Source organism: Geotrypetes seraphini, chromosome 2, assembly GCF_902459505.1.
Source record: "Geotrypetes seraphini chromosome 2, aGeoSer1.1, whole genome shotgun sequence".
NCBI classification, from domain to species: domain Eukaryota; kingdom Metazoa; phylum Chordata; class Amphibia; order Gymnophiona; family Dermophiidae; genus Geotrypetes; species Geotrypetes seraphini.
This window is the reverse complement of record NC_047085.1, coordinates 120,352,020-120,372,103: the sequence shown is the minus strand read 5'-3', so window position 1 is coordinate 120,372,103 and position 20,084 is coordinate 120,352,020. Positions and strand designations below refer to the sequence as shown.

The 20,084-nt window shown below is 44.1% G+C and overlaps 1 protein-coding gene across 6 annotated transcripts in view; it reads right to left on the bottom strand.

Moving 5' to 3' along the window:
• Positions 1-20,084, bottom strand: part of RB1CC1 (RB1 inducible coiled-coil 1) — a 325,791-nt gene that overhangs the window by 55,421 nt on the left and 250,286 nt on the right. For all 6 annotated transcript variants that reach the window (XM_033933671.1, XM_033933675.1, XM_033933676.1 and 3 more), the window contains one exon: positions 5,981-6,089. In XM_033933671.1, coding sequence (XP_033789562.1) covers positions 5,981-6,089 — 109 coding nt within the window. The remainder of the gene's footprint in view (positions 1-5,980; positions 6,090-20,084) is intronic.

Sequence of the window (20,084 nt, the reverse complement as noted above, 5' to 3'; positions counted from 1 at the left end):
CGCGGTCTTACCAAACTTGTTTACTGCATCTAGCTCTGATTTACTAAAGTTTCTTTGTCCAAGGACACAGAATTGGAAAAGATGTTTAGTAGCTTTTGAAAGAACTATTGTTGATCTGGCAGGGGATTCCAGCCCATTTTCTTCTCCCCCCATAAAAAAAAAATAATTCACTGTGGACAATGTAGGAGAGGTGGGGAAGGAGAAGCAAGTGAGGCCTCAGCTATTGGCTCCTAAGTTTTTGGTCTGGCACCTAGATTTAATGAAAATTTATTGAGACAAAAATGCATGCACAGGAGCTGGTGTGCAGTTATTTTTACTACAGTGAGAAAAAATGTTTCTGGACCAGTGTTAAATGTTTTTGCATGTTTTTGAAAATTCAGACATACATGCATACATTAATTCAGTAAACTGGTGCACCCCAAAGAGCAGATGTAAGTGTAAGGCATTATTTCACACCTCTAATAGATATTTTCTGTAGTCAGTAGGACTGATCAGGCACATAAGTGGATGATGTCATATGATAGTGTTGGGGCTAAGTGCAGAGTGTGTACCGACTGTCCCATATACATTTATTTATTTCGATTTATAGCCCGTCCTCCCTGAAGAGCCCAGAATGGGTTACATGGTAACACACATAACAGTTAGCAAACAAGAAACATAACAGTTAACAACAGGTAACGTGATAACACCCAGAACACTGCGGCTAGGTTGATCTTTGCAAAAAGCAAATTTGACCATGTTTCCCCGCTTCTGTTAAAACTTCACTGGCTTCTGGTGATTTCTAGGATTCACTTTAAATGTACCTGCCTAATATTCAAGATCCTACATGACATTCTTCCTCCCCTAATTTCACTATCCTGGAATTCTTCGAGACCTGACACTACCAGATCCGCCCACATACTCAAACTATCTTTCCCCTCGTTAAAAGGCATCATATATGCAGGTAAATTAGGGAAATCCCTTTTCTTCAAATTCACTGAGATTTGGAATAACCTCCCTGCCCCGCTGCTGAATCTAGGCTCATTCCAATTATTCTGAAAGCATCAGAAAACCTGGCTTTTCTCCAAAATGTAAAGTTTTCTATTTAAAATATAATGCTAGCTATCCTCTTCATAACCTCTAATTTCTTATTATGTCCTTCCCTCATTTATTGAATTTACCTGTAAACCATGCCAAGCTCTATATGGAGATGATGCGGTATACAAACTTAAGGTTTGGTTTAGTTTAGTTTAGTGATAGGGTACAATGAGATGAGTCTAATTCAGTTGTTCTGGATTTGCACTCTTGGAGCCTGAAGCATGCACAGGAAGAGAGTCAGTGGGAGTAATCATCTGAATGCTAGCTTGTCCTGAGGAGTCAGGTGAAGAGGTAGGTTTTTATTACTTTCCTATAGCTCAAAAGCCCATTAAGAGATTTGATGTTAGGAGGTAGCCAATTCCAGTGCTTTGGCAAGAAGTGAACGGATGACCTTCGTCTGGCACTTTCTAGTTTGAGGCTCTGACCAGGGGGTATTTGAAGATGTGTTTCCTCCTGGGAGCAGAGGGATCTGTTTGGGATATAAGGTGGGAGTTTCGCTGATATGTAGCCAGGCGCCATGTCATGTAAGGTCTTGAACGCAAGCACTAAGCCTTTTAAGATGCAACGTTTAGCTATGCCAGTGGGCTGACACTAGCACTTGGGATACTGAATCACGGGCACAAAGGTTCTTCAATGGTCTCCTCAGCACCTCGCTAGTTAACATTGGTCAAGAGTGCAACTTTCAGGGAGGTGGGTGAAACTATGTGACTGATCAACATTGTTGACTATGGAAAACATCTGTTATAGGAGAGAAAAAAAACAGCATTTCCACTGATAAATAGAATTGAGTCAGACACACAAGAGGTGACTCCAAAGCTCAAGGCTGCTGTTTAGTTTTAAGTTGTCCAGTAGCAACCTAGATATAAAAAAATATGTGAGAATTACCAATGTTAAGAAAATTGATGGAGCTATGCTGATCAACCTAACACACTGCTAGTACTACTATTTATAATTTCTATAGTGCTGAAAGGTATATGCAGCGCTGTACATTTAACATTCAGTAGATGGTCCTTTCTCAGAAGAGCTTACAATCTAATTTGGACAGACAGGGTTAGTAAGTTTCTAGCAGAAGTAATGGTATGATGGGTATAGGTATCTGACAGTGAGTGGGAGTTAAGAGGTGAAAGCAGCTTCAAAAAAGTGGGCTTTTAGCTTGGATTTGAATACTGCTAGAGACAGAGCATGATGTATTAACTCTGGCAGCCTGTTCTAGGCATATGGTGCAGCAAGAAAGAAAGTACAGAGTCTGGAGTTGGCAGTGGAGAAGGGCATAGATAAGAGGGACTTACCCAATAAACAGAGTTCACAGTGGGAAGCCTAGAAGGAGATAAGTCAGGGGCTACAGAGTGAATGCACTTGTAAGTCAGTAAGAGGAGTTTGAACTATATTTGGAAATGGATGAGGAAAGGGGTAATGTGAATGTGGCGGCTCTCGCGGAATAATTATTTATTTAAATATCCTAAGTGGTTTACATTCAGGTACTTTATTATATTTCCCTATCTGTCCTGGTGGGCTCAAACTCTATCTTGTGTACCTGGCATAATGAGGGGATTAAGTGACTTGCCCAGGGTCACAAAGAGCAGTGAGAGATTTTAACTCACAGCCATGCACCATACAATCCCACTATAAGTCATGCAGCAGCATTTTGAATGGATTGAAGAAGAGAGAGATGGTTGAGCAGAAGACCTGAGAGAAGTACATTGCAGTAGTAATGAGAGGTAATGAGAGTATAGATAAGGGTTTTTGAAGAGTCTTTGGAGAGGAGAGGTCAGATTTTGGTAATATTATAGAGGAGAAAGAGACAAGTTTTAGAAATTTGTTGTATCTGAGCAGAGAAGGAGAGAGAGGAGTCAAAGATTATCCCAAGGGTGTGAGCTGACAAAACAGAGAGGAGAAGAGTATTATCCACAGAAATGGAGAATGGCAAGAGGTGGGTTTAGGCAAAAGAAAAAGAGTTTGGTTTTAGTCAAATTCAGTTTTAGATGGCAGTAAGACATCCAAGTGGCGCTATCAGATAGGCAGGCTGAGATTCGTAACGGAATTCCTGTAGACATATCTGGTGTGGAGAAGTTGTTCTGGGAGTCATTAACATAGAGGTGATTTTGAAAACCATGGGAGGAGATCAGTGTATTGAGAGAGCAGGTATATATGGAGAAGAGGAGAGGGTTGAAGACAGAGCCTTGAGATACACCAATAGACAGTGGGCTAGCAGAGGAGGAAGATATACCATTATATACACTGAAAATATGATGGGAGAGATACAAAGAAAGCCAGGAGAGAACAGAATCCTAGAATCCTAGGAGGAGAGCATATTTAGGAGTAGGTGGTGATCAACAGTATCAAAGGCAGCAGACAAATCGAGAAGGATGAGGATAGACTAGAGGCCATTGGATCTGTCCAAGGAAAGGTTGTTAGAGATTTTAGCAAGGGCAGTTTCCATAGAATAGAGAAGGCAAAAGTCCAATTGAAGCAGGTCAAGAATATCTTGAGAAGAAAGGAAGTCCAGGCAGCACATTCGAGTAGCTTGGATAGGAAGGGGGAGATGAGGCGATAGTTAGAGGAGGATATGGGGTCTAGTGAGGGTTTTTTTGAGGAGACATCAAGAACTGTTGCAGTGGAGAGTGATAGGTTGAGGATGTGACAGATGGGAGGGATGACAGTGGGAGTGATAGAACATAAGAACAGCCTCACTGGGTCAGACCAATTGTCCATCAAGCCCAATAGCCCGTTCATATGGCGGCCAATCCAGGTCACCAGCACCTGGCCAAAACCCAAGGAATATTCCATGCTAATTATACAGGGCAAGCAGTGGCTTTCCCCCGTGTCTTTCTCAATAACAGACTATGGACTTTTCCTCCAGGAACTTGTCCAAACCTTTCCTAAAACCAGCTATGCTTTCTGCTCTTACCACATCCTCTGGCAACGCAGGTGGAAAACTGGATCTTGTCTGGACTGGTTGAAGATGTTGTATGAGGTTAATGCATGAAGTTTAACTTTACTGGTGAAAAGAGTACCGGTCAGAGCTTTGGATTCTTGCCCAGAAATAGCTAAACAGAAAAGTTTTAAAAAAATTGAATCAGGCTGGGCAGACTGGATGGACCATTCGGGTCTTTATCTGCCGTCATCTACTATGTTTTGCTGATAACAGAACTGGATACAGGATGCTAGCCAATTTTATTAAGTTTATTTAGCTATCAGAATGCCAACTCTGTTAATTTTGAAAGAGACAAATCATTTGAAGTCCAGAGTATAGAGAGACTTCCCACATGGATTTTTCTGCAATTTAGGGCAAAAGGTAGGAAAGATTATTTCCTCATTCACATTAAAAGAGACCTTTGAGGTATATACTTCTTTAACTTTATTGATGGTAAACTGGAAGCCTTAAATAAATGATTGGTATATCAAACACAGTATCTTAAATATAATTTGAGCAGCCATTGGAAAGTAATATCTGGATAAATGGCACTGGTCATTTGTGGCTAGATTCTTAAAGTCACTGAATAGGAAAGAAGATGAACTTTCCTCAAAGAAGATCTACTAGAATGTGTAAAGTCATAAGAACATAAGAGCTGCCATACTGGGACTGAATGAAGGTCCATCAAGCCCAGTATCCTGTTTCCCATAGTGACGAATCAAGGTCACAAGTACTTGGCAAGATCCCAAAAAGAATAAAACAGATTTTATACTGCTTATCCTAGAAATAAGAAGTGGATTTTTCCAAATCCATCTTAATAATTGCTTATGGACTTTTCTTTTAGAAAATTATCCAAACCTTTTCTAAACCCTGCTAACTTTTCACCACATTCTCTGGCAACTTAATTCCAGAATTTAATTACATGTTGAGTGAATAAATATTTTCTCTGGATTGTTTTAAATCTACTACTTTGTGGTTTCATTGCATGTCCCCTCATCTTAGTATTTTTGGAAAGAGTAAACAAGAGATTCAAGTCTACCCATTCTACTCCACTCAGTATTTTATAGACCTCTACCAGACACCTCTTTGCTTTGTAGCGATTCCAGAACTAATTCAGGCAGTTATTTTGTGCATATGGAAACATCCATCTATAAGGCTTGCTGTCACTCTGATTATGGTCTGAGCTCAGACAAATTAGGCGTCTCAAGTGAGTTTTAAAATTATGGCTCTTTGGGCAGTTAGGAAGAGAAAGGGAGAGAATTGGAGGGAAGGAGAAATGTTAGGTCTGGGGGGTGGAAGGGAAAGAGATACAGCATCTTTTTTCCCCTTTCTCCCTCCCTCCTATTGTTCAGCATCAAGGAGGGAGAAAAGAACAGAATAGAGAGGGAGAGATGTTGGACCATGGGGAGAGAGGATGAAAGATGGATCCATAGGAGGGAAGAGAGGTGGAATAAGAAGATGCTAGGGGAAGGAGAGAAAGGGACAGGGAGATATAGCATGATGAGAGAGGGAGGGTGATTCTGGAAGTGGTGAGCCACATGGAAGAGGTCAAAATACAACAAACTGAAAATAACAAACACAATAAATAAAAGCAAATTCAGAAACACACAGAGGCTATAAACTTCTCAAATATGGAAGAATTTGTTTTCATGTCCATTTGGTAGAACAGAAAATACAAAACAGATGCTGAGGAGATCACTTTGTGCAGGAAGGACCATGCTATGATACTATGTTACTATGCTTAATTCTGAACTCTGGAAGAGCTGTTTTGTCCTGGTGCAGTTAACTGATGTCATTCATTTGCATGCCTGGGTAATGTGTCTTATCAACAGTGCATAGTTTAAAAGCAGAGGTATAAACATGCTTATGTTGTGAAAATCTGGTAGTCTGCACAGAGAAAACCATGTGCCTACTTTTCACCTATGGATACAAATATAGAGCCACTCTTTTAATCTACTGATTATGCTTAATGCATAAAATTTTACTCACCTTTATCTCTTTCTTGTTGCTGCACTATCATTTTCAATTTGTCACTAAGGTCATTTATAATATTCTCTTTCTTCATTCGCTCCCTTGTTAAAACTGTATTAAAATTGGTCTAGGAAGGAAGGATGGAAACATTTGTTACAAATATTTGCCAAATTAAATGAAAAAACATACTGCATTATGAAATTTCTAGCACTATTCACAAAACTTTTCCAGAGAAAATTGATGATTGGAGTAAACACTCCAATAAAGGACAAACAAACAGATCTGTGCATTCAGTATCACGATTTTTTGTTTTTTCACAAATAGCTTCCCACTGCCTTCCTCCCCTCCACAAAATACAAAGTCCCTCCTGATGTCATCCTGTCCTGAAGACCCCCACTCTCCTATAGACCTCCTGAGGACCTACCTTTAGCAATCACTGATAATGGAATAAGGCAGAAGGGTTCCCAAGTCACTCTTACTCCTTGCCAGTTCTGTGGTTAAACTAGCACCACTGACCCCTACTGGTAAACTCATGGTAAAAATTATTAGTGGTCCAACTGTTGTATAAGAGCAAAATGCCAGTTCCCATTCCCCACTTTTCTATCCCAAGATCAAGCTAGAGTTTTCCTCCCTAAGCACCATCAGACATTTTGCCTCTCTACCACTTCTCCTTTGGCGTTAGCTCCTCTCCTCTCCCTCATAACCATATATCTACAAGACAATATACTGTATAGATCAGACAACTGCCCAATAAATCCACACTGCCATGAGGAAAAGGAAAACAGCCAACACTATCTATAAAAGAGGCATCCTGGTGGCATATGATAGACAGGGGACAGAGATGATCAAAGAAAAGAGAAGGCAGTGGCAAGAGGGTAGATTGATAGCCTGCAAGCAGTTGGTTCTGCATGGGATTTTGAAAAGGCAGACAGCAGAAAAATGGTGCCAGAAAAAATAGTCCTGGCTGGGAACAAGGTATTGTTGACAGTGAGCCATTTGTAATCCTTGAGATCCAATTCATTTTTTCAGGGATGTGTTTGCATATATTAGCCTTACAGTGTATATACTGTATACAAACCCTCATTGCTTATTCTGACATTAACTTATTAAAGCCACCCAGTGTCTCAAAGGCAGAGCAGGAGCTTCTTATCCCAACATAATTGCTGGTTCAAGTTCAACTAGAGAATATTTAATCTTTCAACTTGCTTGGCAGAGTTTAGGATTCCGTTGTATAAAAAAAAAATCTCATTAATATCCATACCTTGTTTCAAACAAGCACCTGCTGATTATTTTGGACACTTATTTCTCACCTTACTACAAATGCCTCCAGGATGAGGTATAGTATAAAAATCACAGAAGTGCAAAATACACACACACACAAAATTGCCTAAATGAAGATTTCGAATTAAGCATACAATAGAATAATAAAATAAATTAAAATTAAATAATACACAAATTGGGAAGGGGGCATCAAATACTAAAATTAGTTATGGCTCTAATATTTTTACATCACCCCTGATCTCGTAATTACAGTGATAGTCCCTACCTGGGGACTGCAAAATCATGTGACCTGGCGATAAAGATACTTAGCCCTATTGTTCTTTTTCTCTCTCTCTCTCTTGCAGGTCAAGGTACTTGTTGGGCATAATACTTCCTAAACTAAATAACTTAACTTTATTAATCTCAGTAACCATCAACAGAAAAAAAAAACCTGCTTACAATGGAAAATATCGCAAAAACTGAATTAACACCGTAAGACTGAGTGTCTTTGGGCACTAAGACCCATTGCAGAAACTCTTGATACTATCTCAGAATCATAGGTTTCTTAGTCCATGGGCTCCTTTTACTAAGGTACGCTAGCATTTTTAGTGCATGCAGGAAATTACCGCACGCTATACTTCTAGAACTAACGCCAGCTCAATGCTGGTGTTAAGGTCTAGCGTGCATGGCAATGTAGCTCACGCTATTCCACGCGTTAAAGCCCTAGCGCACCTTAGTAAAAGGAGCCCCATGTGTTTTCCATACTCCTTATCTTTGCCCTGTAGAGCAGAGTTTTTCAATTCAGTCCTGGAATATCCCCTTGCCAGTCAGGTTTTCAGGATATCCACAAAGAATATGCATGAAAGAAATTTGCATATAATGGAGGCAGTGTATGTAAATCAAGTTTATGCATAATCATTGTGGATATCCTGAAAACCTGACTGGCAAGAGGGTACTCTAGGACCGAGTTGAGAAACACTGCAATAGAAAACAGAGCTGGGTGGCCTCCTCTTGAAGGAGGATGTCTATAAACTCCTCCATCATATGCAGTCTTTCACATGTATATGCTGATGAGGAGCTGGTAAGAAGGTATGGAAGAAGTAAATAGCATTCTTAAATAATTTCCTCCAAAAGACTCCAGTGTCTTGAGCTTTCCTTTCTAGGGACACCCAGAATGAGACTTGAACTCTTGGCCCTTTTGATAGTGAATTAGACCAGTATGAAATGATATAGAAACCACAGCTTTTTGCAGGGAGCCTACTGAATAATAACAGTAAATGACAGCAGACCTGCACGGTTCATCCAGTTTGCCCAACATGGCAGCCAGAGCTGCATTATTATGACTGCAGCATAGTCACATTCATTAACAATATGTGATATAAACCAATAATACAACAATATTGCTAACTAACTACATTTTACTTGCTAATCTTAAAATGTCTTCTCCTCCCTCACTGAGATATACAGCACTCACATTCATAGCATAAGTTATGCAAGTGGTATAAAATAAAAGCAATATATAGAACTATCAATATAAGCCAAAATAACACTGAAGGTGATTATTTTTCTTTTTTTATTTTATCATATAAACGGGAACAAGCTTCAGATTATTGAGTTTTCACCCATTCAGGGTTCTTTCAAAGAGAAAAACAATTCTTTTCTCTTACTCATATTAACATCACTGGCTTGAACCCATCCTCCCTACCTTAATTCTAACATTAGACTTAGGGCCTGTTTTACAAAGCCAAACGGCAACAGCCCTTTAAATCTCTATGTGCTTCGGGGCCGTTACCGCGCTGCAGCTGCTAGTGCAGCTTTCTAAAACAGGCCCTTAATCTTTGTTTCTTCAATTACTTTTCAGTCTTCAATCTTCGATTAATTTATACTAAAACGTACCTAACTAGGTTACTATTTACTTTATAATAAACTCAATTATTTTAAATAATTAATTCTTAAAAACTTTATAATTCATTAATACTTAGAATTACCGTATTTTTTGCTCCATAAGATGCAGTTATAGGTGGAAATCTCGGTGCATCTTATGGAGCGAAGGTACAATTTTTAACCCCCCCCCCCGTACCGTTTAAACCCCCCCCCCTCTGTAAAACATCCCACCACATGCCTGCCGCCGCACCTTTTTAAAACATCCACCCAGAAAACACCTGCCGCTGTACCTTTTTAAAACATCCCCCTCAGCAAATACCTGCCACCGCACCTTTTTCACCCCCCTCTGCAAAACCCGCTGCCGTCGTACCTTGTTAAAAACATCCTGGTGGTCTAGCGTGATTCCTCCCTGCTAGCCATCTCCTATTTCCCGGACAGGAGCAGCAGAGGTCAGGCGCGAGCTTTCCGTGCTCCTGCCTGGCCCTGTGCTGCTTTCTGATTGGCTGCCGTCAGTTCTTGCATCCCTGGGCTATAAACAAACTCCTGCTGGTTCAAAGCAGGCAGGAGTTTGTTTATACCCAGATAAGCATTGCTAAAAAGACTCTTCTCTGACACAGCGGGGATGTAATTTAATCCCGCGAAACTTAGGCCACCACGTTGGATTGAGAGTTATCTGAGTGCTGCTTGATTTGTGTATATAAAACATTTTGGTTTTAGGGGAAGTGTGTACTTACCTCCTTCTAGCATCTATGCCTGACGCAGACTGAGGGCAAATGTGGCCACACCAGGTTTTTGTTTGTTAATAAATCACACACTTCTTATTTGATCTGCTTTGTGCCTTCTACTCGTGTGAGTGCTTGCAGATCATCGCCTCTTCTTGTGTTCTTCTTAGCAAGATATGGCCTCCAAAACCGCAAACAATACTCTAAGTAGGGCCTCACCAATAACTTATAACAGATGTATTAACACCTCTTTTCTTCTGCTGGTAATGCATCTTGTTATGCAGCCAAGCATCTTTCTGGTGTTGGCCACTGGGTCATCACTGTTTCACTATCACCGAAGGTTCCTCTCCCAGTCTGTGCACATCAGCCTTTCCTCTAATTCCTATGGCTCCTTTGGAGATTTACTTCCCACGTACATTACTCTGTACTACTTTGCATCAAATTTTGACTAAAAATCCCTCACAATCAATCACATTAGAAATGTAAATGAGGCAAACATTGATAATGTTTGCCTCATTTACATTTCTAATGTGACTGATTGTGAGGAGTTTTTAGTCTGTTTTGATATTTTATGCCCCCATTTTTTTTTGTATATTTCTCTCTCTATTCTTAGTATTGCAACGGAAAGTGAAACGACACAAAAATCCATACGAAAAAGGAGATTATCGCTGAAAAATAGCTGGAAAGCGATGACCACAAATGCTCGCAGTCTAAGCAACAAAGTTCATAATCTGCAAGCCCTGATATTAGAGGCAGATCTAGATATTGTTGCTATCACAGAGACATGGTTCAGTGAATCACATAGATGGGATGCAAACATACCGGGATATAATCTTTTTAGGAAGGACAGAGATGGTCATAAAGGTGGAGGAGTAGCTCTCTATGTAAAGATCAATATCCAAGCGACCGAAATGCAAGGGACCTGGGGAGAGGAAGAAGCGATATGGATTGCTCTGAAAAGAGAAGATGGAACTTCTATCTACGTGGGTGTAGTCTACAGACCTCCGACTCAATCGCAGCAAATTGATAAGGATCTGATTGTGGATATCCAAAAGTTTGGAAGGAAAGAGGAGGTTCTGCTGTTGGGAGATTTCAACCTGCCGGATGCGTACTGGAATGTTCCGTCTGCGGAATCGGAAAGAAGTAGGGAGATTGTGGATGCCTTTCAAGAGGCTCTGCTCAGACAAATGGTGACGGAACCCACAAGGGAAAAAGCGATATTGGATCTGGTCCTCACAAATGGAGAGAGTATCTCTAATGTTCGAGTGGGTGCTCACCTGGGAAGTAGCGATCATCAAACGGTTTGGTTTGATATAACGGCTAAAGTGGAGAGCGGCCGCACGATACTTAAAGTCCTAGATTTCAAACGTACGGACTTTAATGCAATGGGAAAGTACCTGAAGAAAGAGCTGTTAGGATGGGAGGACATAAGAGAAGTGGAAAGACAGTGGTCTAAGCTGAAAGGAGCGATAAAAATGGCTACGGACCTTTATGTGAAGAAAATCAATAAAAACAAAAGAAAAAGGAAGCCGATATGGTTCTCCAACCTAGTGGCTGAGAAAATAAAGGCGAAAGAGTTGGCGTTCATGAAATATAAAAAAACCCAAGAAGAGGAGAGCAGAAAGGACTACAGGGTGAAACTGAAAGAAGCCAAGAGAGAGATACGTTTGGCGAAGGCACAGGCGGAAGAACAAATGGCTAAAAATGTAAAAAAGGGAGATAAAAATTTTTTCAGATATATTAGTGAAAGGAGGAAGATAAAAAATGGAATTGCTAGGCTAAAAGATGCTGGGAACAAATATGTGGAGAGTGATGAGGAGAAAGCAAATGTGCTAAACAAATACTTCTGTTCTGTGTTCACAGAAGAAAATCCTGGAGAAGGACCGAGATTGTCCGGCAAAGTTACACGAGAAAATGGAGTAGATTCTGCGCCGTTCACGGAGGAGGGTGTTATGAGCAACTTGAAAAACTGAAGGTGGACAAAGCGATGGGACCAGACGGGATCCATCCCAGGATACTAAGGGAACTCAGAGAGGTTCTGGCGAGTCCTATTAAAGACTTGTTCAACAAATCTCTGGAGACGGGAGTGATTCCTGGGGATTGGAGGAGAGCGGATGTGGTCCCTATTCATAAAAGTGGTCACAGGGATGAAGCAGGAAACTACAGGCCGGTGAGCCTCACTTCAGTTGTTGGAAAAATAATGGAAGTGTTGCTGAAAGAAAGGATAGTGTATTTCCTTGAAACTAATGGGTTACAGGATCCGAGGCAACATGGCTTTACAAAAGGTAAATCGTGCCAAACGAACCTGATTGAATTTTTTGATTGGGTGACCAGAGAGCTGGATCGAGGACATATGCTAGATGTAATTTACAGTGGTGCCTCACACAACGAACTTAATTGGTTCCAGGAGCAAGTTTGTTATGCGAAACGTTCGTTATGTGAAACGCGTTTTCCCATAAGAATACATGTAAAAAAAAATAATTCGTTCTGCAGCATAAAATATGCTAAGATGACATAAAAAAAGATAAATTTTTGGTTATTATTTTTATTTAGATACATCTAAAAACATAATTGTTTTTTAAAACAACACACATTTTTTAAATTTAAAGACAGACTAAGTAGAGTCTAATTTTACAGTGAGAGAGGGCAGAGTCTCAGCGGCAAAAACTGGGACTTAACTGTTCATTTTTTTTTTTTTTTCTACCGTGTTTCCCCGATGATAAGGCAGGGCCATCAAATAAGACAGCCCCCCCTTTTTAGAAAAAAATGTAAAATAAGGCACCCCCCCCGCAAATAAGCCACCCACCGATACCTGCGCTTACCCGAATCGGGTGGTACGGTGGGTGACTCCGTGTGGTCCCTGGCACCCCCGACACGATCGGGGCAAGAGGGAGCTCAAGCCCTCTTGCCCCCCCGACACGATCGGGGCAAGAGGGAGCCCAAGTCCTCTTGCCCCCCGACTCCCCGACACGATCGGGGCAAGAGGGAGCCCAAGCCCTCTTGCCCCCCCGACTCCCCGACACGATCGGGGCAAGAGGGAGCCCAAGCCCTCTTGCCCCCCCCCGACTCCCCGACACGATCGGGGCAAGAGGGAGCCCAAGCCCTCTTGCCCCCCGACTCCCCGACACGATCGGGGCAAGAGGGAGCCCAAGCCCTCTTGCCCCCCCGACTCCCCGACACGATCGGGGCAAGAGGGAGCCCAAGCCCTCTTGCCCCGCCGATTCCCCAACTCCCCGACAATATCGGGCCAGGAGGGAGCCCAAGTCCTCCTGGCCACGGCGACCCCCTAACCCCACCCTGCACTACATTACGGGCAGGAGGGATCCCAGGCCCTCCTGCCCTCGACGCAAACCCCCCCTCCCCCCAACGACCGCCCCCCCCAAGAACCTCCGACCGCCCCCCCCCCAGCCGACCCGCGACCCCCCTGGCCGACCCCCACGACACCCCCAACCCCCTTCCCCGTACCTTTCTGTAGTTGGCCGGACAGACGGGAGCCAAACCCGCCTGTCCGGCAGGCAGCCAACGACGGAATGAGGCCGGATTGGCCCATCCGTCCCAAAGCTCCGCCTACTGGTGGGGCCTAAGGCGCCTGGGCCAATCAGAATAGGCCCGGGAGCCTTAGGTCCCTCCTGGGGGCAGGGCCTGAGGCACGTGGTCGGGTTGGGCCCATGTGCCTGAGGCACATGGTCGGGTTGGGCCCATGTGCCTCAGGCCCCGCCCCCAGGAGGGACCTAAGGCTCCCGGGCCTATTCTGATTGGCCCAGGCGCCTTAGGCCCCACCAGTAGGCGGAGCTTTGGGACGGATGGGCCAATCCGGCCTCATTCCGTCGTTGGCTGCCTGCCGGACAGGCGGGTTTGGCTCCCGTCTGTCCGGCCAACTACAGAAAGGTACGGGGAAGGGGGTTGGGGGTGTCGTGGGGGTCGGCCAGGGGGGTCGCGGGTCGGCTGGGTGGCGGTCGGAGGTTCTTGGGGGGGCGGTCGTTGGGGGGAGGGGGGGTTTGCGTCGAGGGCAGGAGGGCCTGGGATCCCTCCTGCCCGTAATGTAGTGCAGGGTGGGGTTAGGGGGTCGCCGTGGCCAGGAGGACTTGGGCTCCCTCCTGGCCCGATCGTGTCGGGGAGTCGGGGGGGCAAGAGGGCTTGGGCTCCCTCTTGCCCCGATCGTGTCGGGGAGTCGGGGGGGCAAGAGGGCTTGAGCTCCCTCTTGCCCCGATCGTGTCGGGGAGTCGGGGGGGGGCAAGAGGGCTTGGGCTCCCTCTTGCCCCGATCGTGTCGGGGGAGTCGGGGGGGCAAGAGGGCTTGAGCTCCCTCTTGCCCCGATCGTGTCGGGGAGTCGGGGGGGCAAGAGGGCTTGGGCTCCCTCTTGCCCCGATCGTGTTGGGGAGTCGGGGGGCAAGAGGGCTTGAGCTCCCTCTTGCCCCGATCGTGTCGGGGAGTCGGGGGGGGGGCAAGAGGGCTTGGGCTCCCTCTTGCCCCGATCGTGTCGGGGAGTCGGGGGGGGCAAGAGGGAGCCAGGCGGAGAGAGGGCAGTTAAGCGCAGTGCCTGCGCGGAAGGATGCAGCTCGGGCGACTTCGTTGTGTGAAACGAAGTTCGTTGTACGAATCAAGACATAAAGTTCGTTGTGCGCAGCGTTCGCTGTGCGAGGCGTCCGTTATGCGAGGCACCACTGTATTTGGATTTCAGCAAAGCCTTTGATACAGTTCCTCATAGGAGGCTGTTGAACAAACTTGAAGGGCTGAAGTTAGGACCCAAAGTGGTGAACTGGGTCAGAAACTGGCTGTCGGACAGACGCCAGAGGGTGGTGGTTAATGGAAGTCGCTCGAAGGAAGGAAAGGTGACTAGTGGAGTCCCTCAGGGTTCGGTGCTGGGGCCAATCCTGTTCAATATGTATGTAAGTGACATTGCTGAAGGGTTAGAAGGAAAAGTGTGCCTTTTTGCAGATGATACCAAGATTTGTAACAGAGTAGACACCGAAGAGGGAGTGGAAAATATGAAAAAGGATCTGCAAAAATTAGAGGAATGGTCTAATGCCTGGCAACTAAAATTCAATGCAAAGAAATGCAGAGTAATGCATTTGGGGATTAATAATAGGAAGGAACCGTATATGCTGGGAGGAGAGAAGCTGATATGCACGGACGGGGAGAGGGACCTTGGGGTGATAGTGTCCGAAGATCTAAAGGCGAAAAAACAATGTGACAAGGCAGTGGCTGCTGCCAGAAGGATTCTGGGCTGTATAAAGAGAGGCGTAGTCAGTAGAAGGAAGAAGGTGTTGATGCCCCTGTACAGGTCATTGGTGAGGCCCCACTTGGAGTATTGTGTTCAGTTTTGGAGACCGTATCTGGCGAAAGACGTAAGAAGACTTGAGGCGGTCCAGAGGAGGGCGACGAAAATGATAGGAGGCTTGCACCAGAAGACATATGAGGAGAGACTGGAAGCCCTGAATATGTATACCCTAGAGGAAAGGAGAGACAGGGGAGATATGATTCAGGCGTTCAAATACTTAAAGGGTATTAACGTAGAACAAAATCTTTTCCAGAGAAAGGAAAATGGTAAAACCAGAGGACATAATTTGAGGTTGAGGGGTGGTAGATTCAGGGGCAATGTTAGGAAATTCTACTTTACGGAGAGGGTGGTGGATGCCTGGAATGCGCTCCCGAGAGAGGTGGTGGAGAGTAAAACTGTGACTGAGTTCAAAGAAGCGTGGGATGAACACAGAAGATTTAGAATCAGAAAATAACATTAAAGATTGAACTAGGCCAGTTACTGGGCAGACTTGTACGGTCTGTGTCTGTGTATGGCCGTTTGGAGGAGGATGGGCAGGGGAGGGCTTCAATGGCTGGGAGGGTGTAGATGGGCTGGAGTAAGTCTTAACAGAGATTTCGGCAGTTGGAACCCAAGCACAGTACCGGGTAAAGCTTTGGATTCTCGCCCAGAAATAGCTAAGAAGAAAAAAAAAAAAAAAAAAATTTTTAAATTGAATCAGGTTGGGCAGACTGGATGGACCATTCGGGTCTTTATCTGCCGTCATCTACTATGTTACTATGTTTAATCAAATTTTGACTGCCAAATATTAGATCAGTCTTCTAGTTTTTGTAGATCACTTCTCTGTTGCAAAGCAGATGTAAGTGTCTGTGCCTGCAAGATAGGTGTGATTTCTGCTTATTGTGCTAGAATTTTATAAAATCGCATCTAAACAGGCATCCAATTGCCTTCGTAAATCGGGTGTCTACTGAAGTATGCATTTTTATAAAATATTAACATTAAAGGATATAGATAATGACTAAATTGCAGGCATAGACATTTATACCATTTGTTTACACGTACCTACAAACTTAAATTATAATATTTTATAATCTACACACACAACCCAAATCTTGCCCCTATGCATGCTTACCAGAAAATACAGTATGCACCATCATGTCAAAGCATATACTTTATTCCTGTTTATATTTTATAAGATGCCATTTCAGAGCATTTGTGTCCAAATCTGGGTAGAATATGGGGCTCATAATCGAAAGAGAAATACGTCCAAAAACCGGCCTAAGTTGGCACTTGGATGAACATTTCTCAAAAACATCCAAGTGCCGATACTAAAAATGGGTTTTGGACATATTTCTAAACGACCTAGGCCTTCATAGTGCCGCTGAACGACCAAAGCTAAACGGGGCGTTTCGGGAGGAGTGTCGAGGGTGGGAGTTGGGCGGGACTTGGGCCGGCTTAGACTTAGTCATACAGCATGTATAACCGAAAGTTATACAGCCCACGATCAATGGAACTTGGACGTCCAAAGTAAAAAACAACTTAGGACACATTTTTGAAAAATACGTCCACATTTTTTTTTGTTTCGAAAATCATCTAAGTATACGTCCTGTCAATCTGATCGTCCAAGCCGCTAAATCGTCCATCTTTATACCACATTTTCGTCCAACTTTTCGTCCAAGTCAAAAATGCTTAGAACAAGCCCTATTGGATGTGGGAGGAGTCTGCAAAGTGATGGACTGAACACCCAGACATGGCACCTAAATAGTGGGGTATCTTACAGGGCACTACTGTGAACTTCACAAAAAAGGGTGCCATGTCATCATCTCAACTAAGCTCCCTTATAGGTCATGGTGAGCCCCCTAAACCACCTCCAGAATCCCCTAGACCCACTTATCTATCACCTTAATAGCCCTTATGGCTGCAGGAGTCACTTATATGCCAGTACACATGTGCGGATCACCGGACTTGATGGATCCAGGGTATGATCCGGAGATGTCAATTCTTATGTTCTTATGTTCAAAAGGGTTTTGGGGGTGTATAGGGAGTGCATATGTTTCAGTATCAATGCAGTGATTACAGGGGCTTATTGGCATGGGGCCTCCTCTCCATGGGTCCCTAACCCACCTCCAAGATGGCTTAAGAGCCCTCTGTGCAGGTCGACTAGGCTTTCCTATGCCAGGCTACCAGGTGATGATGGTCTGGAGGCTGAATTTTAAAAGGTGTGATTACGATGTTTATGGGGTGGGGGGGTGATCACTTGGGTAGTGTGTGTGTGTGGGGTTCTGTATTATGTGTTTGCAGTGCTTATCTGGTGACTTTAGGTGGGTTTTAGTGACTTAGACCATGTTTTAAATGGTCTAAGTCACAACGTCCAAGTTCTGTCGATCCTGTGCTGTATAACTTTCGGTTATACATGCAGTACGACTAAGTCTAAGCCGGCCCAAGTCCCGCCCAATTCCTGCCCTCGACACTCTTCCTAAAACGCCCCGTTCAGCAGCACTATGAAGGCCTAGGTCGTTTAGAAATACAGTGGTGCCTCGCATAACGGCCGCCTCGCACAGCGAACGCTGCGCACAATGAACTTTATGTCTTGATTCGTACAACGGACTTCGTTTCACACAACGAAGTCGCCGAGCTGCATCCTTCCGGGGTTCCTGCGGGGTTGGATCGCAGTGGGGTTGGTCGAGCCGCGAGGGTAGTCTCCTTCTCCTTACCTGCCCTGTCGCAGCACACAGCCGAACGGAAATCTTCCCGATGTCAGCGCTGACGTCGGAGGGAGGGCTTAAGCAAAGCCCTCCCTTCCTCCGACGTCAGCGCTGACATCAGGAAGACTTCCGGTCGGCTGTGTGCGGCTGCGGCAGGGCAGGTAGGAAGAAGGCAATGGCGAACGAAAGAGGGGGGAGGGGGCGGTCCGCCCCGAAGAATGTGCACAGCTGGTCAGGTCCCCCGATCGACCGACAACAGGCCCGGCCGACAAACCTCCCTGCCCTGTAGCCGCGAATCTAAATTACCTCTTACAGCAGCTTCAATAATCCAGCTGCTGTAAGAAGGTAATTTAGATTCGCGGCTACAGGACAGGGAGATTTGTCCAACCGGGCCTGTTCTGTTGTCGGTCGGGTGCAAAAGCGCCACAAAGGTGGAGGCAGGGAGGGAGGAAAGGTGGAGTGGAGAAGAAAAGACGCTTAAGGGGGGAGAAGGCCGCTGAAAGCACATGTTGGAGCAGGGGATGAGAGGGAGGGAGAGAAGGGGAAATATTGGACAAGGGCAGAAGGGATGCTAAATCATAGGGTGACAGGCAGAGAGAACAACAGGAAAAAGAGTGGAAGCAATCTTGAACCCTGAGGGTGAGGGCAGAGAGAGGTGGTGAGATGATTGATCATGGGGAGAGGGACAAAAGGGAATAGAGATGGGATAGGAAGATAGTGGAAGTAAAAGGACAGGGAGATGTATGTTTTTAGATGTATCTAAATAAAAATAATAACAAAAAATTTATCTTTTTTTATGTCATCTTAGCATATTTTATGCTACAGAACGAATTATTTTTTTTAACATGTATTGTTATGGGAAAACGCGTTTCACATAACGAACTTTTCGCATAACAAACTTGCTCCTGGAACCAATTAAGTTCGTTGTGTGAGGCACCACTGTACGTCTGAAACCTGTTTTTATTATCGGCACTTGGACGTATTTTGACAATGTTCGTCCAAGTACCAACTTAGGCCGGTTTTTGGACGTTTTTCTCTTTCGATTATGAGCCCCATAGCATCACTGTGAATTTGTAAGATATGATGTTGCTTACTCAAGATATCTGTATGCCTACAGAAATTTTGTTTGAATTTGATGTTAACCTACTTGATACAGTGTTTTAACTAGTAATTTATGTAATGCAGTAGAGTCCTCAGTCCTACCTAACCAAGTTTCAGTTAACTGATGGTTGGTAATCTGGACTCCGTCCTCTACCTCCCTACCTCCCAAACATCATGGCATCCCAGATATCCCCCTCCCCAGCTCACACCCCAAACAGAAGCCACCTCTCTGCTCCCAGACCTTCCTCCTCCAGGGCTTCCTCGACCAAGGTAAATTCCCGTTGGGTATATCTTTGAAACCCTGGTGGTTCAGCAGTGAGGTTGTAACAGGAGCAATGCCCACGAACTCCAGCCCATGCAGGCCTGTTTTCAAAATGGCTGCCATGAGACTGCCATCAGTGTTCGTGGCAGTCATTTTGAAAGAAGAGCCCACATAGGCAGGAATGAACAGGGATTATTCCTGCCCCACCAGGGTTTCAAAGGTTGACCTGAAGAGGGTCTACATTGGTTGGGAAGTCAGGTTGGCACTTAGGGAGGGGTCAAGAAGCAGGGATGCAGCTGTTGTTCAAAAGGGTGGACAGTGTGGTTGGCGGATGAGAGGAGAGAAGTAATGTGAGTTTCTGTAGTATCTGACTTTTTAGTTATTCAACAATCTGTTAGTCCTGATTAACTCAGATAATTGAGACGCTACTGTACTTTTTAATACTTATCTCTTTTTGATTTTCTATAACAAATTATTACCTGTCCCATAAGTGCTCTGTATTTTGCTATAATTTTGTAAGCTAAATTGTACATTTTGTTGGCATCCTCAATATTTATAGTATTTAAAATGCACATTATGTATCTGAGCTTCTAGCACAATACAGAGATTTTAAAAACTTCCAATAATGCCTTTAAAGTCACTGAGAGAACTTACTATTAGGGAACAAGAAAAGGAAGAGATTTTTTCTCTCTCTTATCTCATGTCTTTTGCATGACATATGACATTATTAAATCCTTACAGCAAAAAAACAAGACAAGGAAAAACCTCTGCAGAAAACAATATGAAAAAGAAAGCAGTAGGCAACCAATAAAGGATATAATACACTACTCATAATATGTAAAATTTATTCTATACTCATCTAAAAAGTGGCTAAATCCAACAAAGTAGATAATGCTTATGCTAAACATTAACATTTTATTTAATTTTG